The sequence below is a fragment of the Schistocerca americana genome, chromosome 1 (genome assembly GCF_021461395.2).
Source record: "Schistocerca americana isolate TAMUIC-IGC-003095 chromosome 1, iqSchAmer2.1, whole genome shotgun sequence".
Lineage (NCBI taxonomy): Eukaryota > Metazoa > Arthropoda > Insecta > Orthoptera > Acrididae > Schistocerca > Schistocerca americana.
This window is the reverse complement of record NC_060119.1, coordinates 60680435-60705107: the sequence shown is the minus strand read 5'-3', so window position 1 is coordinate 60705107 and position 24673 is coordinate 60680435. Positions and strand designations below refer to the sequence as shown.

At 41.2% G+C, this 24673-nt stretch overlaps 1 protein-coding gene across 1 annotated transcript in view; it reads left to right on the top strand.

Moving 5' to 3' along the window:
- LOC124620363 (sulfite oxidase, mitochondrial-like) overlaps nucleotides 1-24673 on the top strand; it is a 158107-nt gene that overhangs the window by 27966 nt on the left and 105468 nt on the right. The window contains exon 2 of the mRNA XM_047147036.1: nucleotides 4655-4830. Within this exon, the coding sequence (XP_047002992.1) occupies nucleotides 4655-4830 (176 nt within the window). The remainder of the gene's footprint in view (nucleotides 1-4654; nucleotides 4831-24673) is intronic.

Below are 24673 nucleotides of genomic sequence, written 5' to 3'. Positions count from 1 at the left end.
TTAGCCTCACTGCTGGTGAAGTACAATGTCCCACTATGTACACTGCTCTGGTCACCAGGTACTGACTGACCCTGAGCTAACTGCGACTGCAAGTGACTGGACTCGTTGACGCACTGGCTGACTGACTGGGCCCTCCGGTCTGCAGCAGTGATCTAAATACTAAAAGTCGAGAGAGTGTTGGCAGCGCATTGCTTGTGAGTCTCTATTTGGCCTCTCTCCTGATAGGTGCTTTGGTTGCACCTACTATCGATCTTCTCACAACCTATTTGTCATCAGGGGTATGCTGGCATAAGCTGTCCCCAGCACACTGAAAATCACATTTTAATTACATAATATGAGGGCTATTCAAAAAGTAGGGAACGTTTCCATCTGATGCCGATAGGCGGGCGCCGATCATGTATATTTTGGTATGTGCATGCTCGGAATGCTCAGTCGGCATCCATCCGTGACAGCGGGGACGTGTCTGCACATCTGTTTTTTTGTTTTTTTTGTTTTTTGTTTTTTTTATATATTTGAATTTGATATGTGTACTGCAATTGAATATCCTGCCAGGTGTGAGGTGTGGTCTGTGATACTGTTTTTGTTGACAAAAAACCTAAAACCTATAGAAATTTATCGTGAACTGTGCAAAGTGTACAGAAACAACATAATGAGTAAATGTTTTGTCCGGAAATGGTGCATTCAGTTTAAAAATGGCCGAACCCACATTCACGATGAAGAGAAAAGTGGACATCCGATCATTGTGACTGACGATCTTGTCGCTAAAGTTGATGAAACAATTTGTCAAAACCATCACATCACAATAATGGAACTTTCACTTTCTTTTCCACAAGTTTCATGAACTTTGTTGTTTGAAATTGTCACTCAAAAGCTAGGCTACCACAAATTTTGTGCATGATGCAAAATGAGCACCATAAAGAACAGCAAATGGGGGCAACATTGACATTTCTGGAGGCCTACCACAAAGATGGTGATTCATTACTGGATCGAATCATAACTGGTGATGAGACTTGGGTGAAACACTTCAATTGCGAGAAAAAATTACAGTCCATGAAGTGGGGGCACACAAGGTCCCCCCAAAAACCAAGAAAGTGTTTGCAAACCTTGTCACCAGATCATCAGGGCATGGCAAAGGACAGGCAGTATTTAAATTTTTTTAAATCACTGCTGAGGCATAATTTACCTGTAGGTGTTTTCCCCTATAACCAGTGGTTTTTACCATTCTCTGAAAGAAATAAGTCAAATAACATCAAGGGATTGAAGATGATCTAATTCTGCTATTACTTGACCCCATAAAGTTCTGGTACAGGGCAGACCCAGCGAAAACAGGGGTGGGCAGACTGTTTCATCATAATATGAGCCTAAAATTTTGTTGCACAACCCAGTTGAGGAGAAAATAAAGGAGAAAATTTAGCTCAAAGATCATCTAACTGTTGATATGGAATGTAATCAAAAACCGAATGTAATTTGTCATTGATAGAGAATGCAAAAAATTTAAAAGGAGGATCCAAACCAAACAGATTTTCAGTGTAAGCATTGTCCACAACTACGAATGTTAATGAATGAACCACAGCCTTGTAAGTTACAGGTGCAGAAAACTGTTCAAGAATGGGACTGTTGTTTGTTATAACTCACCAGCCTCCATGACACTGTAACCAGAGGGGGAGAACCTAAATCAATGTAAGTTCGACAATTCACCAACGTTGCTACTGCACTTGTGTCCTCCTGCATTCTCAGTGGTTTGTTAAACACATGCACTTCAGTGTATAACTTGTTTGGAGACATCATCACTGCTGACACACTGTTCACATCCACATTTGTTTCATACTCACTCAGGTTCGGAAGAGATTTACACACAGAAGCAAAGTGTTCTTTTTAATGGCACATATTACTCATTGCCCAGTGCATGGGGTAAACAATCTATTCATACTGAATGAAACAGTAAGGGTGTGAAGGCTGCAGAGCATGAGGCTGTTGCCATTGTGATATGGACTGTTGTTCTCGTGAACAACTATTACCTATAGGTTGCTGAGACATCTGTTGGACTGTGCTGCAATAGCTTCTCTGTTGCCTTGTGAAAGGATTGAAGGCTGGGAAGGATGAGAGGAACTGATTTCTGAAACTTTGGACCAGGCTTCTATCTGTTTACCTGCAGCCTGCGAAACTTCAAATGACTCAACTGTGTTTAATACTTCTATAAGCACAGGATTTTCACACTGTAGAGCTTGCTCTCAAGCTTCCTACCAGCACCAAGACATATGATTGCACCTTGAATCATTTGATCTGCACATTTGTCACAAAATAACAATGACTAAATCCATGTAGTTCTGCTGTCCATGCCCTATATTACTGTTTTGGCTGCTTTTGGCAATGGTAAAACTCCACACAACCAGCAATAACGTGAGTACATTTACAAGTGAAAACGTAACTTGCACAGCTGATCAAAAGAAAGATTGGGAGGTTCCTGTAAGGAGGCAATCTGACACAACAACTGATACACATTATGTAAGATCCATGACAAAAAAAGAGCCTTGCACAAGTTTACATCTATTACCCCAAATGCCTTGAAATGTTGTTGCAGGCATTTTTCATAAGTGTCCCAGTCTTCTGCTGTATTGTTGTACACAGGGAACAGGACTGGATACATTATTGGTAGGGCTGTATGTTATGCCAACATAGTCATTAAACTGGAAATAGCAACTGACAGCTCCTGCTTTTGCTCAAAAAGAGAGTTAAGCATTGCCTTTATGGAAATTGAGTTCATAGGACCAATGATTGAAGTGGCACATGCGGAGTCGAACACCGTAGCCATCGCCAAAGTGTACTAACACTGGAACTTTATTAGATGAAAAAGAATGAACACTTGAGACACAGAGTACATATACAGACAACACACAAGTGACTAGTGGAGTCTTTTGCTCTAGCCTATATAATCATTAGTTCTAGCATGGGGTGCAGCCAGCAGGCTGTGCATATAACTACAGTTGTACTAGTAGGCCGGGTGGCCTCTAGTAGCCGAATCAAGTGCAGACGTCACACATGAACTATGAAGTTGCGCACACACAAATTTGTTAGTTACAGCAGAAATGTTGTTATATTACACTCCTGAAAAATAAACACACAAACACCTGTCAACACTATATCGATCACAACTATTGTTGCAACTGATTTCCTTCTCTGAAGATGTGAATTGCATTTCATTTGAAACAGAGAAAACAGGAAACCAAAAGCAGAAACATTCTTGTTGAAATACATACCAGCATAGATGGTACATTTGCTTACAGATTAAAAAAATACACAAAAAGAAATGAGGGCTTGGTATTTCTGTAACTAATATTTTCACTTAGACTGTAGAAACACTACACAACAAGAAATATTTTTAACTCTGCTTTAAAAGCAGTTTCCTTCTTCAGCCTTTTTATGTATGTTGGCGATGCATTACAAAGAATGAAACCAAAATGGTTCAAACTTTTTTGAGTATGATATACCTTAGAAATAACCAAGAAATGATTTAATTTCAATGGAAATAGTGGCTTCAGGTTTCCTGCAAAATGACTGCAAATCCTCAAGCAAATATTATATTATTTGCTGTACCTCATGCTTTATCAGGAATAATACATAATTTACAGCTCATTAAAGCACCTGTTATCATATGAGTTTAAACACCACCATGCCTAGGAAGGTTAAAAGTTTTTCCAAAAACTGGCTTTTCAACAGCCATCACCAAGCGAGATGTAGCAGTGGTTAGCACACTGGACTTGCATTTGGGAGGATGACGGTTCAATCCCACATCCAGCCATCCTAATTTAGGTTTTCCATAATTTCCCTAAATCACTCCAGGCAAATGCCGGGATGGTCCCTTTGAAAGGTCAAGGCCGACTTCCTTCCCCGTCCTTCCCTAATCTGATGAGACCGATGACCCCACAGTTTAGTCTCTTCCCCCATAAAACCCAACCCAACCCTTCAACAGTCATCTTTGTGAGTCCTCTACAGGTAAGGGAGTCTGGTCAGTAACTGCCAGATGTCTATAAAGTTTGTGACAATCATTCATAGTTCGATGTCTCGAGCATCCTTTCTTATGAGGCCATTTTCCCAACACCTCCATGTGTGTGTGTGTGTGTGTGTGTGTGTGTGTGTGTGTGTGTATGTGTTTTAAATATACAGTTGAGAGTTACAGAGCAATTGGTTTACTGAACATGACTGCCATAACAACACGGTAGACTTACCTTGTGTGACTGTTGTCATGAAGCATGACAGTGCTACAGAATCTCAAGTTAAAGTTATTATTTATATGCTTATGTTTACGCGGGTTATTTATTTTTGTTCTTTACTTGTCGTATTCATTATAGGAGTGCATTTTTATAAACCACACGTTCTTCACGGTTATTATTGTTGCCTACTTTCAGAGCATCACAAACCTATGGCTGTTTACTTGTATTCATTATTGAACTAGATATTGAAGTTTGCTGCTAATGCTCTGCACTTTTCTGCAGCAAAACATTTCTAACTACCTGTGGTATTGTGTGTTCCTATGCTAGGTGTTTTATCACTGAAGTGATACAGTGCCAATTTGTAAACTGAATGAAAGGAGTGTAGAAAATTTTCATTAAAATAGTCACAAAGATCAATTGTATTTTTTTTTCTTTTGCAACAGCATCCATTCCTATCAACTACTGAAACAGTCGTGTGAAGCTCTTGGAACTGACAAGAAACAGTTGTTGAGATTTTTGAGTGGAGGATACAAACCGAAAGCAAATAAATATGTTCTCAAGATAGCAGCTGCTACATTGGGAATTACAGCAACATGGGGTCTATACAGCCATTACAGAGGTATACCACCTGACTTAACTCTAGACTATTTTACATGATAGTCTTTCTTAAGTGTTTGCATTAGCTAAAGTGCTGTAGCCATGTTACATAAACCCTAGAATCTATTTTATTTTGTTTTCATTCAGTTGCATTTGTCTGTCAGTGGTAGAATATCATGATATAGTTGACACACTAACATTTTTGATGCTGATTTAAAGCGTGAAGTAGACGTACAAACTTCCCACTTCTTTTGTACAAGGTGACTTACTTGAGATTTGCAGCTGATCTTCTTTGCTGTCTATCTGGCTGTTGGAAAACTCTCTTGACTTCTTCTCCGTAGAATGATGCTAGGAACAGGAATATTTAAGCCTTTCTCTCTACTTGTGATAAGTAGATATGCAAACTTTACTTTTTCAACCAATGGTATATTTGAACTCCATACAGAATAAACTTCTCACTTTCCTCATACATATATGACTTCCAGTAAGCCACTCACTCCATCCAATGTCAGAAACAAATTTAATTACATTTATAAAAGCGTTGGCTTAATAACCATGACTCTACTTCACATGCATCATAAAATAGGTCCTGCCTTTAACAAGATTACTTTTTCAACTGTTCTTCTTTCACATAACAATAGTCAATGACACAATAGAAACAGAGCTGCATAAAAACTCCATGGTTCTTCCTCTAAAACATCTATGGATTGCCCTACAGGTACTTGTTGGTGCCGTTTGACCACCGCATCTATTTTCTTCTCGGGATTGACTTTAAACCTGCACGCACAAAAATGTGACACGCTGTGGGTAGGATTCTACCATCCCACAGTCATAACTAGAATATCGTGTGTTCGAGACGGTAGAAGGTTGAGACATTCTAGAATTTACGCAGACATTCTCAAATCACAATCATTATGCAACTAATGTCACACATAATAACATTTTTCTTTGAATAACTGTGAACAATCTTTCGGTTACTGTTTCTCCATTCATTCTTATTTTACTTTGACATTAAGATATGAGCATTTAATCATGGTTTTAGTCAGCTTTACTAATATTCAGGAATTGTGAGGACTTTTTTTTCTTTTCTTTATTTTCTTTTTCAATTGAAAACTTAGGTGTTTATTACACATGAGTAGTCTATTTTCAATTTTTGTCTTTTTGTACTACCTTTTTCTTCGTATGTACTATTTTCATTAGTTCTAGCTTGGGGGAACTCTGGGTGAAGCAAATGTGTTCTTTTGACTCTCATTTATTTCTTCAAAACATAATAATGCTAGTCATTCATAGAGTTTATACTTTCCAGAATAATTCCTATAAAATTTGTGACTTAAGTCATGATACTGTCCCCTTCTCCAAGGACCAGCACCTATTCCTTGCTTGTGGGTTGACCTTATGAGAGCACTTCCTCTTTCCATTCTGGTAGGTATGCCCCTTACAAAACATCTCAATTCTTTAGGCCACAGACCATCCTATCTCCACATAGCTACGTCTTCCCTTTATTGTTAGTGAATGCCGGGTATGGTGCCCTTATCCTTTCTGAGTAGGCCTCACAGTTCATTACCATAGTATACATTTCTATGTATAATATAATTAAGTATTTTCTGGTAAAAATATAAATGTATCTTAAGCTTCACATTTATTCTTTAATACATCATTTACTCCCTAGAGTCCTCCTCCACTTATCAACTTCTATACTTTCAATAGATACTATGTCAATATATACTATTCATGTCCCACTATCCTTCAATTCATTAGAGTATTTATTATACTGACATTTCTTATTGATCGGCTTTCATTTTCTCTCTTTGCTCATGCCTCTTTCTTAGTTTATATACACCTTTTCTTATATATATTTAATGTAGAACTGTCGTAGCTTCCTATATTTGTGTACATATTTCTAGATGTATCCACATTTTCCCCTACAACACTTGGCGGTTCTCACATCGTGACAGGCTTTGTAGTCTGTAATTGAATGTTTGTGTCCAAGTGTATACTTGTGTATATGCAGATGTGTGTTTGTGTAGTCTGATTCTTCAGCCTTCTTATATAAAGATAAGATGTAGGTTATTAGAAACCACAGAAATGAGGAAGGACTTCAGCAATAGAAGTTTATGAATATGGAAAAAGGGAAAAATAGACAGGTCCTCAAATGAGAAGTAAAAAAGGAAAAAATAGATGTGGATGCTAGGATCAAAGAAGAGAAAGAAGATAGACCCAAAGATAGGAAACCCCTTTCCCTAGGATCCCTACCTCTCAGGTACTTGAGTGAGACACCGGAGGAGGTTTGGTGTTAAATTGTCTCCTACAGAATGGACTTGTCACACATCCACCATCGAGTTCCCCAAAGGAAATCCTAGCAACCCTCTGAAATGGCAAATGATGATGAATCAGGCACACTTGTTTGCGAGGGTTGTTTGAAAGGTGTGCTGTGTGTTTTGTGCTAGTCATAATTTATCTGTTCGTGTGAATCATGCTCTTATCTTCATTACCCACCCCTTTTAAAATTTATACAAACCCTCCCATCTATATCACATCTCATAAAAGGCATAAAATACTCTACACAAAATATTCATTGTCTATTGTCTTATGGAATTATTTTCTTGGCAATACAAATTACGTAAATAAAGTGCTTATTCAGCATAAGTGCCCAGTAAGAATTTTGTCTAAAGCAGATAACTACATATCTTTCAGTGACCTCTTTAAGGAACTTGGAATTCTTATGCTCACTTCCCAATATAGTTACTCTTTAAGAAAATCTGCTCCTGATAATAAAAATCAGTTTGAACTGAACAGTGACTTTTGCAATCACAGTGCAAGAGATAAAAACTATTTTCATGTTGTCTTCTCCCCCTTGTCTAAGGTTCTGAGTGGAATTATGTATTCTGGTGCAATTATCTTCATGTTGACTTCTCCCCTTTGTCTAAGGTTCTGAGTGGAGTTATGTACTCTGGTGCAAAGAAAGGTCAATGACAAGTTTCCATATAACATAAAACAAGAAAGTGGTTTAACATGAAATTTAAAACTTCAGCTTTCCTGTTATTGTCTTCTTCTGTCACACCAGGATGATCAATGAGAGACTGAATAGAAGCCTCCAGCTCACTTACCATTCTTAAGAGGAGCAGAATTTTCTCAGATTCTTGGCAAGATCTTTCACCAATGTATGATGGTGGAAGTTGTATGCATCATGCATCAATTTTTTTATACACACATGAATTTCTGCTAACTTGTACCTGTTGACATTTCTGAATCAAGAGTACAACAATCTCCGTTTCCTCAGCATTTTCCAAATTTTGTTACACTACTGGCCATTAAAATTGCTACACCAAGAAGAAATGCAGATGATAAATGGGTCTTCATTGGACAAATATATTATACTAGAACTGACATGTGATTACATTTTCATGCAATTTGAGTGCATAGATCCTGAGAAATCACTACCCAGAACAACCACCTCTGGCCGTAATAACGGCCTTGATACGCCTGGGTATTGAGTCAAACAGAGCTTGGATGGCGTGTACAGGTACAGCTGCCCATGCTGCTTCAACACGATACCATAGTTCTTCAAGAGTAGTGACTGGCATATTGTGACAAGCCAGTTGCTCGGCCACCATTGACCAGACATTTTCAATTGATGAGAGATCTGGAGAATGTGCTGGCCAGGGAAGCAGTCGAACATTTTCTGTATCCAGAAAGGCCCGTACAGGACCTGCAACATGCAGTCATGCATTATCCTCCTTAACTGTAGGGTTTTGCAGGGATCGAATGAAGGGTAGAGCCACGGGTCGTAACACATCTGAAATGTAACGTCCACTGTTCAAAGTGCCATCAATGCAAACAGGAGGTGACCGAGACGTGTAACCAATGGCACCTCATACCATCACGCCAGATGATACGCCAGTATGGCGATGACGAATACATGCTTCCAATGTGCGTTCGCCACGATGTCGCCAAAGATGAATGCAACCTTCATGATGCTGTAAACAGAATCTGGATCACCCGAAAAAATGACATTTTGCCATTCGTGCACCCAGGTTCATCGCTGAGTACACCATTGTAGGCGCTCCTGTCTGAGATGCAGCATCAAGGGTAACCGCAGCCATGGTCTCCGAGCTGATAATCCATGCTGCTGCAAATGTCGTCAAACTGTTCGTCAAGCAATCGTCCCCATCTGTGGACTCAGGGATTGAGACGTGGCTGCACGATCTGTTACAGTCATGCAGATAAGATGCCTGTCATCTTGACTGCTAGTGATACGAGGCCATTGGCATCCAGAATGGCGTTCCATATTACCCTCCTGAACCCACCGATTCCATATTCTGCTAACAGTCATTGGATCTCAACCAACGTGAGCAGCAATGTCATGATACGATGAACCGCAATCAAAATAGGCTACAATCTGACTTTTATCAAAGTCGGAAACGTGATGGTACGCATTTCTCCTCCTTACACGAGGCATCACAACAACGTTTCACCAGGAAACGCTGGTCAACTGCTATTTGTGTATGAGAAATCAGTTGGAAACTTTCCTGATGTAGGTGTCGCCACCAGTGCCAACCTTGTGTGAATGTTCTGAAAAGCTAATCATTAGCATATCACAGCATCTTCTTCCTGTGGGTTAAATTTCGCATCTGAAGCACGTCATCTTCGTGGTGTAGCAATTTTAATGGCCAGTAGTGTATTAAACCACAGTGGGTCTTTTCCATCCTTAATCCACTTACTTGGCACACACTTTAATAAGTTTAAATTTTGCCCATAATTCCTCTACATCCATCACATTAGAACTAAATGATGCTCATTTGTTGTCTAAAAAGGATGCTAATAACAGCTTATTTGTACTTTACAGAACAAAAACTCTTCTAATTGTTGACATAATTATTAACTTAAGTATCCATTGTCACTATGATGACATCATCATCATCACAAATCTCCGTCTCTATACTGACGCTGTCAGTAACATCACGCCTGTTTGTAGCTACAAGATCTAAAATATTTCTGTTGTGTGTGGGTTCTTGAATTAGCTGTTCAAGACAGTTGTCAGACAATTTGCTCAGAACTACTTCATAAGAATGCCTTTCTGTTCCACCTGCAGTGAATCCATAGATGTCCCATTCTATACTTAGTAAGTGAAAATCACCTGCAACTAATAATGCATGAACAGGGTACATCTGATTACTGAGTGTAGACTTTCTGTGAATGGTTCTATAACTGTTTCAGTGGAGTCAGGTAGTGGATCAAAATGTCTGATGATTAACTTGGGTTCACCAAGTTTGTTTACTCGTGTCCAGTCAAACTCAATTTCAAACTCAGTAGACAGAATATTTTTGTTGATTGCAGCGAGTACTCTCCCTCCCATGACATCTAACCTGTTTTTACATACTGAGCACATTGACTTCTGTCCAGCCCTGGATGTTGTTTCCTGAGGGGCTCCATAAAGCATCTGCATTGGAGGTCCTGCAAACCTGCTTTCCCCCCATCTGCCTGCTCAGACCCTGCTGAAGGAACATCCACTTGTTCACTTATTGCCTTTGGCAACACAAATGGGTTACAACCTGCCACTCACTCTGCATGAGTGTAGTTCCCTTGTGTGGGGTACAAATGAAGGTGGCTCAGCAGCAAAGCCCACGGGAGAAACAAGCTATACTTGAGGTGCCCCATGTGACATGCCAATTTCACCACTGCTGCTAAACACCGAGGAGCAGCTTGAAAATGGCTGACCATGGCCAATAGCATCATCAGTTGTTCACAAACTGTTGCCAACTGCTCCTATATTCATGCAAATCAGGCACAGTCCAACTATTAAAACTTGAATGAGAACAGTAAACAAAATAAGTAAAATAAAAAAATTAGCCCTTTTGCCTTTGGACAAGGATTATCAGTACCAAAAACACAAACGTGAGTAACTATGCAGTGATGGTCACTGACGCTATTTCACTACAGGTTGGCAGACAAAGAAATAAGCATATGGTTGACTGCATTACTCCATTCAAAATTATGCAACTGTGGCACTGCAGGCCATGTTAAGCTACATTACAAAAACTAGAAGCTACAAATAATGAAAACAATAATGATCTTTGAGAGAACAGATTACTTTTTTCCTATTTTTGTGGTCCAGAAATGTGCCTGCAGGTTAGTTTCAAAGGCAAAACAGAAGGAAATTCCAGAAATGCCACTAGAAGGCACTATTTTGCCACAGAGCCATTGTGATAGTGTTTCGAGCATTCAATGTTAATTATTTTTTATCATGGGGGAAGTTCAAATTTAATATTACTAATCTTTGAATTTACGAGTTTTTCAAATATTCATAGCAGTAAAAATTATTATTTTTTCACACACACCTGTCATACAAAAAAGTTTTTAAGAACCTTGCAGAAGTTGGCAAGCATCGTAAATATAGTTTCACATTTTGACAGCACCAGCTCCGTTTGGAAGCTATTGCCACACATCAATATACATAAAGTCAGTTCTCAATGCTGCCATTATTTGCAGCATAACAATAATAGTAATCACTGCTGTAATTTAATTTTATATTCATGAAAATAAGTTCCACATCTGAATATGAGCATCCTTGTAAATAAGCTTTTACAAAACATTGTTACTTCTAAGGTGATCAATATGAATCATGCAGCAACTGCACTGCACACAATGGGTGAAACTTTTCCACTGCACCAACCTACCCCCCTCCCCCTCTATCAAACTTCATTTGAGTTTCTTCCAATGACCCCTAGGCCAGTGAGAGTAGTGCTCACTAAAACATTGTCTGCAGATGGTATATACAGATTTCACTCTTTGTTTTAATCTACTTTCATGCTTTTGTGAAGTGCTAGTTTTAGTCTGTCATATTGAAGCTTGTTCCCTGTACCGGAAAGTTGAAAAGGGAAGTGATTTCTCTATCTCACCAAAAAGAACATCAAATTGTACTTCAGGTTAGAGGTATGGTATCAATGAAAGTAATACGAAACAGTGAAGACAACAAAAATAACACGGTAACTACTATGAATGAGAAGATGTGTCTGTTTCTTATGTTCATGTTTATGTCGTTGTTGTTGTGGTCTTCAGTCCGATGACTGGTTTGATGCAGCTCTCCATTCTACTCTATCCTGTGCAAGCTTCTTCATCTCCCAGTACCTACTGCAACCTACATCCTTATGAATCTGTTTAGTGTATTCATCTCTTGGTCTTACTCTACGATTTTTACCCTCCATGCTGCCCTCCAGTACTAAATTGGTGATCCGTTGATGCCTCAGAACATGTCCTACCAACTGATCCCTTCTTCCAGTCAATTTGTGCCACAAACTCCTCTCCTCCCCAATTCTGTTCAATACCTCCTCATTAGTTATGTGATCTACCCATCTAATCTTCATCATTCTTCGTAGCACCACATTTCGAAAGCTTCTATTCCCTTATTATCTAAACTATTTATCATCCACGTTTCCCTCCCATACATGGCTACACTCCATACAAATACTTTCAGAAACGACTTCCTGACACTTAAATCTGTACTCGATGTTAACAAATTTCTCTTCTTCAGAAACGCTTTCCTTGCCATTGCCAGTCTACATTTTATATCCTCTCTACTTCGGCCATCAACAGTTATTTTCTCCCCAAATAGCAAAACTCATTTACTACAAGCGTCTCATTTCCTAATCTAATTCCCTCAGTATCACCCAATTTAATTTGACTACATTCCAGTATCGTCGTTTTGCTTTTGTTGATGTTCATCTTATATCCTCCTCTCAAGACACTGTCCATTCTGTTCAGCTGCTCATCCAGGTCCTTTGCTGTCTCTGACAGAATTACAATGTCATCGGCGAACCTCAAAGTTTTTGTTTCTTTTCCATGGATTTTAATTCCTACTCTGAATTTTTCTTTTGTTTCCTTTACTGCTTGCTCAATATAGCAAATTGAATAACATTGGGGGTAGGCTACAACCCTGTCTAACTCCTTTCCCAACCACTGCTTCCCTTTCGTGCCCTTCAACTCTTATAACTGCCATCTGGTTTCTGTATAAATTGTAAATAGCCTTTTGCTCGCTATATTTTACCCCTGCCACCTTCAGAATTTGAAAGAGAGTATTCCAGTCAACATTGTCAAAAGCTTTCTCTAAGTCTACAAATGCTAGAAACGTAGGTTTGCCTTTCCTTAATCTATTTTCTAAGATAAGTCGTAGGGTCAGTATTGCCTCACGTATTCCAATATTTCTACGGAATCCAAACGGATCTTCACTGAGATCGGCTTCTACCAGTTTTTCCATTTGTCTGTAAACAATTTGTGTTAGTATTTTGCAGCCGTGGCTTATTAAACTGATAGTTCGGTAATTTTCACATCTGTCAACACCTGCTTTCAATGGGATTGGAATTATTATCTTCTTCTTGAAGTCTGAGGGTATTTTGCCTGTCGTATACATCTTGCTGACCATATGGTAGAGTTTTGTCAGGGCTGGCTCTCCCAAGGCCGTTAGTAGTTCTAATGGAATGTTGTCTACTCCCAGGGCCTTGTCTTGACTTAGGTCTTTCAGTGCTCTGTCAAACTCTTCACACAGTATCATGTCTCCCATTTCCTCTTCATTTACATCCTCTTCCATTTCCATAATATTGTCCACAAGAACATTGCCCTTGTATAGACTCTCTATATACTCCTTCCACCTCTCTACTTTCTCTTTGCTTAGAACTGAGTTCTTGATATTCATGAAAGTGTTTCTCTTTTTTCTCCAAAGGTCTCTTTCATTTTCTTGTAGGCGGTATCTATCTTACCCCTAGTGATATATGCCTCTACATCCTTACATTTGTCCTCCAGTCATCCCAGCTCAGTCATTTTGCACTATCTGTAGGTCTCATTTTTGAGACGTTTGTATTCCTTTTTGCCTGCTTCATTTACTGCAGTTTTATATTTTCTCCTTTAATCAATTCAATCTCTCTTCTGTTACCCAAGGATTTCTATTAACCCTCGTCTTTTTACCTACTTGATCCTCTGCTGCCTTCACTATTTCATCTCTCAAAGCTACCCTTTCTTCTTCTACTGTATTTCTTTCCCCCATTCTTGTCAGTCTCCCTGAAACTCTGTACAGCCTCTGGTTCTGTCAGTTTATCCAGGTCCCATCTCTTAAATTTCCACCTTTTTGCAGTTCCCTCAGTTTTAATCTACAGTTCATTACCAATAGATTGTGGTCAGAGTCCACATCTGCCCCTGGAAATGTCTTACAGTTTAATACCTGGTTCCTAAATCTCTGTCTTACCATTATATAATCTATCTGAAACCTTAAAGTATCTCCAGGCTTCTTCCATGTATACAACCTTCTGACATTATTCTTGGACCAAGTGTTAGCTATGCTCTGTGCAAAATTCTACCAGGGGGCTTCCTCTTTCATTGCTTACCCTCATTCCATATTCTCCTACTACGCTTCCTTCTCTTCCTTTTCCTACTATCGAATTCCAGTCACCTATGACTATTAAATTTTCATGTCCCTTCACTACCTGAATAATTTCTTTTATCTCATCATATATTTCATCAATCTCTTCGTCATCTGCGGAGCTAGTTAGCATATAAACTTTTACTACTGTGGTTGGAGTGGGCTTCATATCTATCTTGGCTACAATAATGCATTCACTATGCTGTTTGTAGCAGCTTACCCGCACTCCCATTTTTTTAAATTCATTATTAAGCCTACTCCTGCATTACCCCTATTTGTTTTTGCATTTATAACCCTGTATTCACCTGACCAGAAGTCTTGTTCCTCCTGCCACCAAGCTTCACTAATTCCCACTACATCCAACTTTAATCTATCCATTTCCCTTTTTAAATTTTCTAACCTACCTGCCTGATTAAGGGATCTGACATTCCATGCTCCAATCCATAGAACACCTGTTTTCTTTCTCCTGATAACGACATCCTCCAGAGTAGTCCCCGCCCAAAGATCCGAATGGGGGACTATTTTACCTCCAGAATATTTTATCCGTGAGGACGCCATCATCATTTAACCATACATTAATGCTGCATGCCCTCGGGAAAAATTATGGCTGTAGTTTCACCTTGCTTTCAGCAGTTCGCAGCACCAGCACAGCAAGGCAGTTTTGGTATGTTACAAGGCCAGATCAGTCAATCGTCCAGACTGTTGCCCCTGCAATTACTGAAAAGGCTGCTGTCCCTCTTCAGGAACCACACGTTTGTCTTGCCTCTCAACAGATACCCCTCCATTGTGGTTGTACCTATGGTACGGTTATCTGTATCACTGAGACATGCAAGACTCACCACCAATGGCAAGGTCCATCGTTCATGGTTCATGTTTATATGACAGTTATTTATGTCTCTTTGTTTTGTTATCTATTGAAATTTTGTGTTCTTGTTTACCATGTTATTGGAGGTTTCTCCATACAGGTCTGTTTGGTCTACCATAAGCCTGAGTGAGCCTCACTCCCTCTTCCCCCAATGGAAAAAATGGCTCCTAGATGGTGAAAATGGCTGCTGTTCTTAGAAAGCTTTATACTAGCCTTTCACTAACCACATCAGAAAACATGAGAAGTCCCAACTGTGTTCACGCATGCGGTCAGCAAGGCTTGACTGTGATGTCACTACCCATAACCAACCTGTGTGTAGTTCCTAATTACAGTCGCCTGTATTCTAGATGGATGAGCCCTCACTTGTCTGCTGAAAAACAATGACAGATGTAGGAGATGGTGCAGGAGAAAGATTTTACGCAATGATGACAGTTCTTATAGCTCATACGGTGTTTGCAGTTCTTATGTTGGAAATTATTGTGCAGACAAATTAAATTGTTTAGAATGTTAAAGAAATAATCTAATAAAATACTCTATCTAACTTCTACCAGTGACAGTACAAATCAGTGTCTTTGATACAGAGATTTGTCAAATTTATGTCCTTTAAATCAAGCCAAAATCTGACTTTCTTTGATGAAAACACCATATTTCTTTGAAGGAAAGAAAAGCTTTGGATGACATTCATGTGATATGGAAATACCAATGAATAACTTGAACAAGAGTTGCTGTACAGTTTGTAAAAGTCTTAGCAGCCCCAAATACCCTAGTTCATATGGGATATTTTCACAGTTATCATGAATTCTCACTACTGCCAGTGTTTGTAATGTAACAGTAATTTTAAGTATTTACAGACTATTCCTTTGGTTCTTGGAGGAACATAGACATATTATCAACTTAAAGACACAGTATTAATGTTCCACCATAATATTTATTTAATAGTTAATTATGAATTGTCTTTCAGCTTCTGAGGCCATCATCACATAACTTAGTACTAAACAGATAGTCCACACAACTTCAACAAGAATTCATTGCTGTACAAAAATATGTGACATTTTATGACTGTATCTATACAAAACACAAGAATAATATAATACTTGAATAGACTGTGAACAAATATTCCAATATATTCAAATATTAAAACTATATGAAAGTATATGAATCCACAAATGACAATATTTGAAAAGAATAGCTGCTACTTATCATATAGCAGGGATGCTGAGCCACAGATAGGCACAGCAAAAAGACAGACACACATACCTTTAGCACAAATGCGTGCGCGTGCCCACGCACAGGCGCACGCACACCCGCACCCGCGTCCCCCCCCCCCCCCCCCCCCCCCACACACACATGATTACATTGTCTGGCTGCCGAGACCAGACTGGGAACAGCATTGCATAATGTGAGAAGCAAACTGGTTGGTGTGTGTAAGGAGGAGGCTGTGGTGGGGAGGGGGAGGGATAACAGCTTGTGGGAGCACATAGGGATGAGGTGGGGAGGATATAGGGCAGTTAAGTGCAGTTATGAGATTTGACGGAGGGCAGTGGAGTTGGGGTGGAGGGAGGGGGGTGGGGGGGAGACAGCAGAAAATAAGTAAAAAGACTGTGTGGCATAGGTGGAATAGAGGGCTGTGTAGTGCTACAATGGAAACAGGGAAGGGGATAGGTGGATAAAGGCTAATGACTAATGAAGGTTGAGGCCATGAGGGTTACGGAAACATAAGATTTTTTACAGGGAGAGTTCCCACCTGCACGATTCAGAAAGACTGGTGTTGGTAGGAAGATCCAGATGGCACAGGCTGCGAAGCAGTCAATGAAATGAAGAATGTCATGTTGGGTGTATGGCACAGTCTTGTGTTTAGGCCTAGTATAGGGATATATACCCATGAGGCAAGGGGTTGAGAGCAGGGGTTGTGTAGGGATGAATAAGGATATTTTGTAAGTGCAATGGGTGACAGAATACCACTTGACGTGGAAAGGATAGCAGATAGTACATTCCTCATTTTAGGGCTCTACAAGAGGTAGTCAAAACCCTGGCTGAGAATCTGATTCAGTTGCTCTAGTCCTGGGTTGTACTGAGTCATGAGGGGAAGCTTCTCTTTGGCCATACAGTGGGAATTTTGAAGGTGGTTGGTGACTTGAGAGATAAGGCATGGTAGATCTGTGTTTTACAAGATTTGGAGGGTAATTATGATCTGTGAAGGCCTCAATGAGACCTTTGGTATATTTCGAGAATGACTGTTTGTCACTACAGATGCAACAGCTAGACTGTATGAAGAAGACTTCTTGGTATGGAATGAGTGGTGGCTGTCAGAGTGGAGTTATTGCTGGTGGTTGGTAGGTTTGATATGGATGGAGGTACTGAGGTAGCCATCTTTGAGGTGGAGGTCAACATCGAGGAAGATGGCTTGTTGGGTTGAGAAGGACCATGTGAAGCAAATGGGGGTGATGGCGTTGAGCTCTGGAGCAGATCCCTAAGACATCATCACTGAATCTGAACCAGGTGAGGGTTTCAGGATTCTGGGTGGCTTAAAAAAATCCTCTAGATGGCCCATGAATAAACTGGATGGAGCATGGTGCCATGTGGGTGCCCATAGCCTTACCTCAGATTTTTTGTAGAAGATGCCTTCAAAGGAGATTTGTGGGTCAGTAGGAAGGAGGTTGTATATTTGGAATCTGTTTGGCATTGGGAAAGGTAGCGTTCAATAGCAGTAAGGTCATGGGCATGAGGGAATTAGTGCAACGGGATGTGGCATCAATAGTGATGAGCAGGGCATCATGTGGGAAAGTAACAGGAACTGTGGAGAGTCAGTGGAGGAAATGGTTGGTATCTTTTATATAGGAGGGTAGATTGCAGGTAATATGCTAGAGGTGTTGGTTTATGAGAGCAGAGATTCGCTCAGTGGGGGGAACAGTAACTGTCCACAATGAGGTATCCTGGGTGGTTGGGTTTATGGACTTAAGGAAGCATGTAGAAAGTAGGAGTGTGGGGAGTGGTAGGGTGAGGAGACAGATGGACACGAGGGAGAGATTCTGGGATGGGCCTAAGAATTTGAGGAGGGACTGGAGATCCTGCTAGAGTTCTGAAATGGAGTCACTGCGGCAGGGTTTGTAGGTGAATGAATCTGACAGCTGGCAGAATCCTTCTGTCAGGTAATCCTTGGAGAGCAAAACAACAATGGTGTGTGGCCTCTGTCAGTGTCTAGAATTATAGGGCGATGAAGGCCTTTTTGGCCAAAAGCTTTCTTGTTTGACTGTCTTGTTGTTGTGCTTATCTGCAAGTAAGTATGTCCACTGTATGGTGAGTAGCAACTATCCTCTTCATAATATTGCCATTATTCCAATCTGAATTTTCCATTGTTTAATACAAGCTATAAATGTTATACAGATGAGAAACAGCACAGGCTATTACATGACAAACTGGTGAATAAGATGAAAAGATTCAAAAAGGGGGAGGGGGAGAAAGAAGGCTATGGAATGAGGATATGAAACAGTTATAACAAGCTTATTATCTAATGATGAGAGAAATAATATCTGGCTGTTGCTACTTTAATAAAGGACCAGTAATGGAACTGTGTTTGGTCATTGGGGACAAGGTCAGGATTCTTTGAATGGTGTTTATTATTGGCCAGAATTTCATGTAATGCTAGTTGTTTGCCATTGGTTCCTTTATGGAGAACATGACATTTCACATCATATGAATGACATTCATTCAGAGCATGTTCAGCAAATGTGGAATCTTCCTGTTTCGGTCTCCAACTCCTTTCATGCTCCGTCAGTATAGTAGTTATAGCTCTACCTGGTTGATCTACTTATAATTTGCCACACACACACTGCAGGAAATTCTATAAATCCTACTCTGTTCTAAAGGTGGAATCTTATCTTTACTGTTGAACAGAAGGTGGGCAACAGTATTCCTAGCACAAAAAGCTGGAGTATATTTCCTGGATTTTAGTTTTCTGGCAATAATCTGTGAAGTGTTATCTACATATAGCATGGAAGCCCACTTGTTATCAGTTTGGTTTTGTGCTTTCTGAGGCAGATAAAGGATTGCTGTTATCCTCTGTCTCTTCTTTTTGCTGAGTATGTTGTCAATTAGGGCAGAACTGTAATCATTGTTGTGTGCTATTATTTTCGATTCCTTTTGAAAATCTGGTCTGGTTTGTGGTATAGAAAGTAGGCAGTGCATCATGGAATGGAAGGGTGCATGTTTGTGTGGTATGGGATGCTGGGGGAACTGGCTGATATTACTGTGTCTGTTGAAGTTACTTTCCTGTATATGTTCAATAAATGCTGTTGCTTACTGATTTCAATGGTGAGATCTAAAAAGTTGATAGTCTCTCCTCTGAACTCCACTGTAAACTTGATTTTACTATGGTGTGAATTCAAATGTTGAAAAAATTTATTTAATTATCTGATGGTACCTGTCCACAAGCACAATACATCATCCACTTATCTGGTCTGATGTTGTATTTTAGAACTTAGAGGAACTTTATCTAGAAATTTTTGTTCAGAATTATCCATAAACATTTCAGCTAATAAGGGGCTCAATGGGGACCCCAATGTTAACATATGTAACTGACTGTACAGAGCCTGTTGAAATTGGAAATGATTTTGCCTTAAGCCTGTTTCCTTTGCTATCCTTATATCTTCTGTTTCCACAGGATTTGTTCAGATTTTATGTGCCAGTTCTGTTAAAATTTCCACTTTCCTCTGCAACACGAATATTGGAAAATGGCAGCTGATATCACAAGAGACTATAATTGCACTAGTTGGAATGGCTGCATTTTTTAGTTTTTTCACTGTTGCAAGTGAATTAGGCATTCCAAATCTTTTTTTGAAATTTATTTTTTGTTTTAATTTATGAATCTAAGTCTTTGCTAATTTATGGCAAGGTGCTGAAACTGAAGACATTACAGGTCTTATTGGAACACTTTTGTGAAATTTAAGTAACCCAATAAACCTATATTTACAGATACAACAATACGAGAGAAGGAAAGTTGCTACTCACCATATATCGGAGATGCTGAGCCATGATAGGCACAATAAAAAGATTCACACAACCATAGCATTCAGCCATTAAGGTCTTTGTTTTATATATATATATATATATATATATATATATATATATATATATATATATATATATATAGAGAGAGAGAGAGAGAGAGAGAGAGAGAGAGAGAGAGAGAGAGAGAGATGATGTAACTTACCATACGAAAGCACTGGCAGGTTGATAGAAACACAAACAGACACATACATACACCCAAAATTCAAGCTTTCGCAACACACTGTTGCCTCATCAGGAAAGAGGGAAGGAGAGGGAAAGACGAAAGGAAGTGGGTTTTAAGGGAGAGGGTAAGGATTCATTCCAATCCCGGGAGCGGAAAGACTTACCTTAGGGGGAAAAAAGGACGGGTATACACTCGCACACACACACACATCCATCCACACATATACAGACACAAGCAGACATATTTAAAGACAAAGAGTGTGGGCAGAGATGTCAGTCGAGGCGGAAGTGCAGAGGCAAAGATGATGTTGAATGACAGGTGACGTACGAGTGGCGGCAACTTGAAATTAGCAGAGATTGAGGCCTGGTGGGTAACGGGAAGAGAGGATATATTGAAGAGCAAGTTCCCATCTCCAGAGTTTGGATAGGTTGGTGTTGGTGGGAAGTATCCAGATAACCCAGATGGTGTAACACTGTGTCAAGATGTGCTGGCCGTGCACCAAGGCATGTTTAGCCACAGGGTGATCCTCATTACCAACAAACACTGTCTGCCTGTGTCCATTCATGCGAATGGACAGTTTGTTGCTGGTCATTCCCACATAGAATGCATCACAGTGTAGGCAGGTCAGTTGGTAAATCACGTGGGTGCTTTCACATGTGGCTCTGCCTTTGATCGTGTACACCTTCCGGGTTACAGGACTGGAGTAGGTGGTGGTGGGAGGGTGCATGGGACAGGTTTTACACCGGGGGCGGTTACAAGGATAGGAGCCAGAGGGTAGGGAAGGTGGTTTGGGGATTTCATAGGGATGAACTGACAGGTTACGAAGGTTAGGTGGACGACGGAAAGACACTCTTGGTGGAGTGGGGAGGATTTCATGAAGGATGGATCTCATTTCAGGGCAGGATTTGAGGAACTCGTATCCCTGCTGGAGAGCCACATTCAGAGTCTGGTCCAGTCCCGGAAAGTATCCTGTCACAAGTGGGGCACTTTTATGGTTCTTCTGTGGGGGATTCTGGGTTTGAGGGGATGAGGAAGTGGCTCTGGTTATTTGCTTCTGTACCAGGTCGGAAGGGTAGTTGCGGGATGCGAAAGCTGTTGTCAGGTTGTTGGTGTAATGCTTCAGGGATTCCGGACTGGAGCAGATTCGTTTGCCACGAAGACCTAGGCTGTAGGGAAGGGACCGTTTGATGTGGAATGGGTGGCAGCTGTCATAATGGAGGTACTGTTGCTTGTTGGTGGGTTTGATGTGGACGGACGTGTGAAGCTGGCCATTGGACAGGTGGAGGTCAACGTCAAGGAAAGTGGCATGGGATTTGGAGTAGGACCAGGTGAATCTGATGGAACCAAAGGAGTTGAGGTTGGAGAGGAAATTCTGGAGTTCTTCTTCACTGTGAGTCCAGATCGTGAAGATGTCATCAATAAATCTGTACCAAACTTAGGGTTGGCAGGTCTGGGTAACCAAGAAGGCTTCCTCTAAGTGACCCACGAATAGGTTGGCGTACGAGGGGGCCATCCTGGTACCCATGGCTGTTCCCTTTAGTTGTTGGTATGTCTGGCCTTCAAAAGTGAAGAAGTTGTGGGTCAGGATGAAGCTGGCTAAGGTGATGAGGAAAGAGGTTTTAGGTAGGGTGGCAGGTGATCGGCGTGAAAGGAAATGCTCCATCGCAGCGAGGCCCTGGATGTGCGGAATATTTGTGTATAAGGAAGTGGCATCAATGGTTACAAGGATGGTTTCCGGGGGTAACACATTGGGTAAGGATTCCAGGCGTTTGAGAAAGTGGTTGGTGTCTTTGATGAAGGATGGGAGACTGCATGTAATGGGTTGAAGGTGTTGATCTACGTAGGCAGAGATACGTTCTGTGGGGGCTTGGTAACCAGCTACAATGGGGCGGCCGGGATGATTGGGGTTGTGGGTTTTAGGAAGAAGATAGAAGGTAGGTTTGCGGGGTGTCGGTGGGGTCAGGAGGTTGATGGAGTCAGGTGAAAGGTTTTGCAGGGGGCCTAAGGTTCTGAGGATTCCTTGAAGCTCCGCCTGGACATCGGGAATGGGGTTACCTTGGCAAACTTTGTATGTGGTGTTGTCTGAAAGCTGACGCAGTCCCTGAGCCACATACTCCCGACGATCAAGTACCACAGTCGTGGAACCCTTGTCATCCGGAAGAATGATGATGGATTGGTCAGCCTTCAGATTACAGATAGCGTGGGCTTCAGCAGGGGTGATGTTGGGAGTAGGATTAAGGTTTTTTTAAGAAGGATTGAGATGCAAGGCTGGAAGTCAGAAATTCCTGGAAGGTTTGGAGAGGGTGATTTTGAGGAAGAGGAGGTGGGTCCCGCTGCGACAGAGGACAGAACTGTTCCAGGCAGGGTTCAATTTGGATGGTGTCTTGGGGAGTTGGATCATTAGGAGTAGGATTAGAATCATTTTTCTTCGTGGCAAAGTGATATTTCATGCAGAGAGTACGAGTGTAGGACAGTAAATCTTTGATGAGGGCTGTTTGGTTGAATCTGGGAGTGGGGCTGAAGGTGAGGCCTTTGGATAGGACAGAGGTTTCGGATTGGGAGAGAGGTTTGGAGGAAAGGTTAACTACTGAATTAGGGTGTTGTGGTTCCAGATTGTATTGATTGGAATTTTGAGGTTTTGGAGGGAGTGGAACTGGAAGTGGGAGATTGAGTAGATGGGAGAGACTGGGTTTGTGTGCAATGAGAGGAGGTTGAGGTTTGCTGGAAAGGTTGTGAAGGGTGAGTGAGTTGCCTTTCCGGAGGTGGGAAACCAGGAGATTGGATAGTTTTTTGAGGTGGAGGGTGGCATGCTGTTCTAATTTACGGTTGGCCTGTAGGAGGATGCTGTGAACAGCCGGTGTGGATGTGGGAGAGGAAAAATTAAGGACTTTTATTAAGGATAGGAGTTGACGGGTGTGTTCATTGGCTGAGTTGATGTGTAGGTGAAGGATTAGGTGGGTGAGGGCAATGGATTGTTCAGTTTGGAACTGGTATAGGGACTGATGGAAAGAAGGGTTGCAGCCAGAGATGGGAACTTTAAGTGTGAGGCCTTTGGGGGTAATGCCAAATGTCAGACAAGCCTGAGAAAATAGAATAAGGGGGCGTAATCTGGCTAGGGCGAAGGCATGTTTGCGGAGGGAATCATAGTTTGTCGGTGGCCATTCATGCGGACAGACAGCTTGTTGGTTGTTGTGCCTACATAGATTGCAGCACAGCGGTTGCAGCTTAGCTTGTAGATCACATGACTGGTTTCCAGGTAGCCTTTGATGTGATAGGTAATGTTAGTGACCAGACTGGGTGGTAGGAGGATGTATGTGACAGATCTTGCATCTAGGTCTATTACAGGGGTATGAGCTACGAGGTAAGGGATTAGGAGAAGAGGTTGTGTAAGGATGGACGCGTATATTGTGTAGGTTCAGTGGACAGCCGAATACCACGGTAGGAGGGGTGGGAAGGATAGTGGGTAGGACATTTCTCATTACAGGGCACGATGTGACGTGACCAAACCCTGGCAGAGAATGTAATTCACTTGCTCCAGTCCTGGATGGAACTAAGTTACAAGGGGAATGCTCCTCTGTGGCCGGTGGGTGGACTATGGGACTTTGGGAGGTGGTCTGAGACTGGAAAGATAAGGCACGGGAGATCTGTTTTTGTACAAGGATGGGAGGATAATTATGGTCAGTGAAGGCCACTCAACCCAACAAGCCACCTTCCTAGATGTTGACCTCGGCCTCAGAGAAGGCTCATCTGTACCTCCATCTATATCAAACCTACTAACCACCAACAATACCTCCGCTTCAACAGCTGCCACATGTTTCTTACCAAGAAGACCCTTCTGTACAGCCTAGCCACCTGTGGTCATCACATCTGCAGTGATTAGCAGTCCCTCTCTAAATATACCGAGGGTCTCTCTGAAGTCTTCACTGACCGTAATTATCCTCCCATCCTTGTACAAAAACAAATCTCCCGTGTCTTATCTTTCCAGTCTCCCACCACCTCCCAAAGTCTCAGAGTCTGGCCACAGAGGAGCATTCTCCTCATGACTCAGTACCATCCGGGACTGGAGCAACTGAATTACATTCTCTGCCAGGGTTTTGATTACCTCTCGTCATGCCCTGAAATGAGAAATGTCCTACCCACTATCCTTCCCACCCCTCCTACCATGGTATTCCACCATCCATGGAACCTACACAATATACTCGTCCATCCTTACACAACCTCTTCTCCCAATCTCTTACCTCACAGCTCATACACCTGTAATAGACCTAGATGCAAGACCTGTCCCATACATCTTCCTACCACCACCTACTCCAGTCTGGTCACTAACATTACCTATCACATCAAAGGCAGGGCTACCTGTG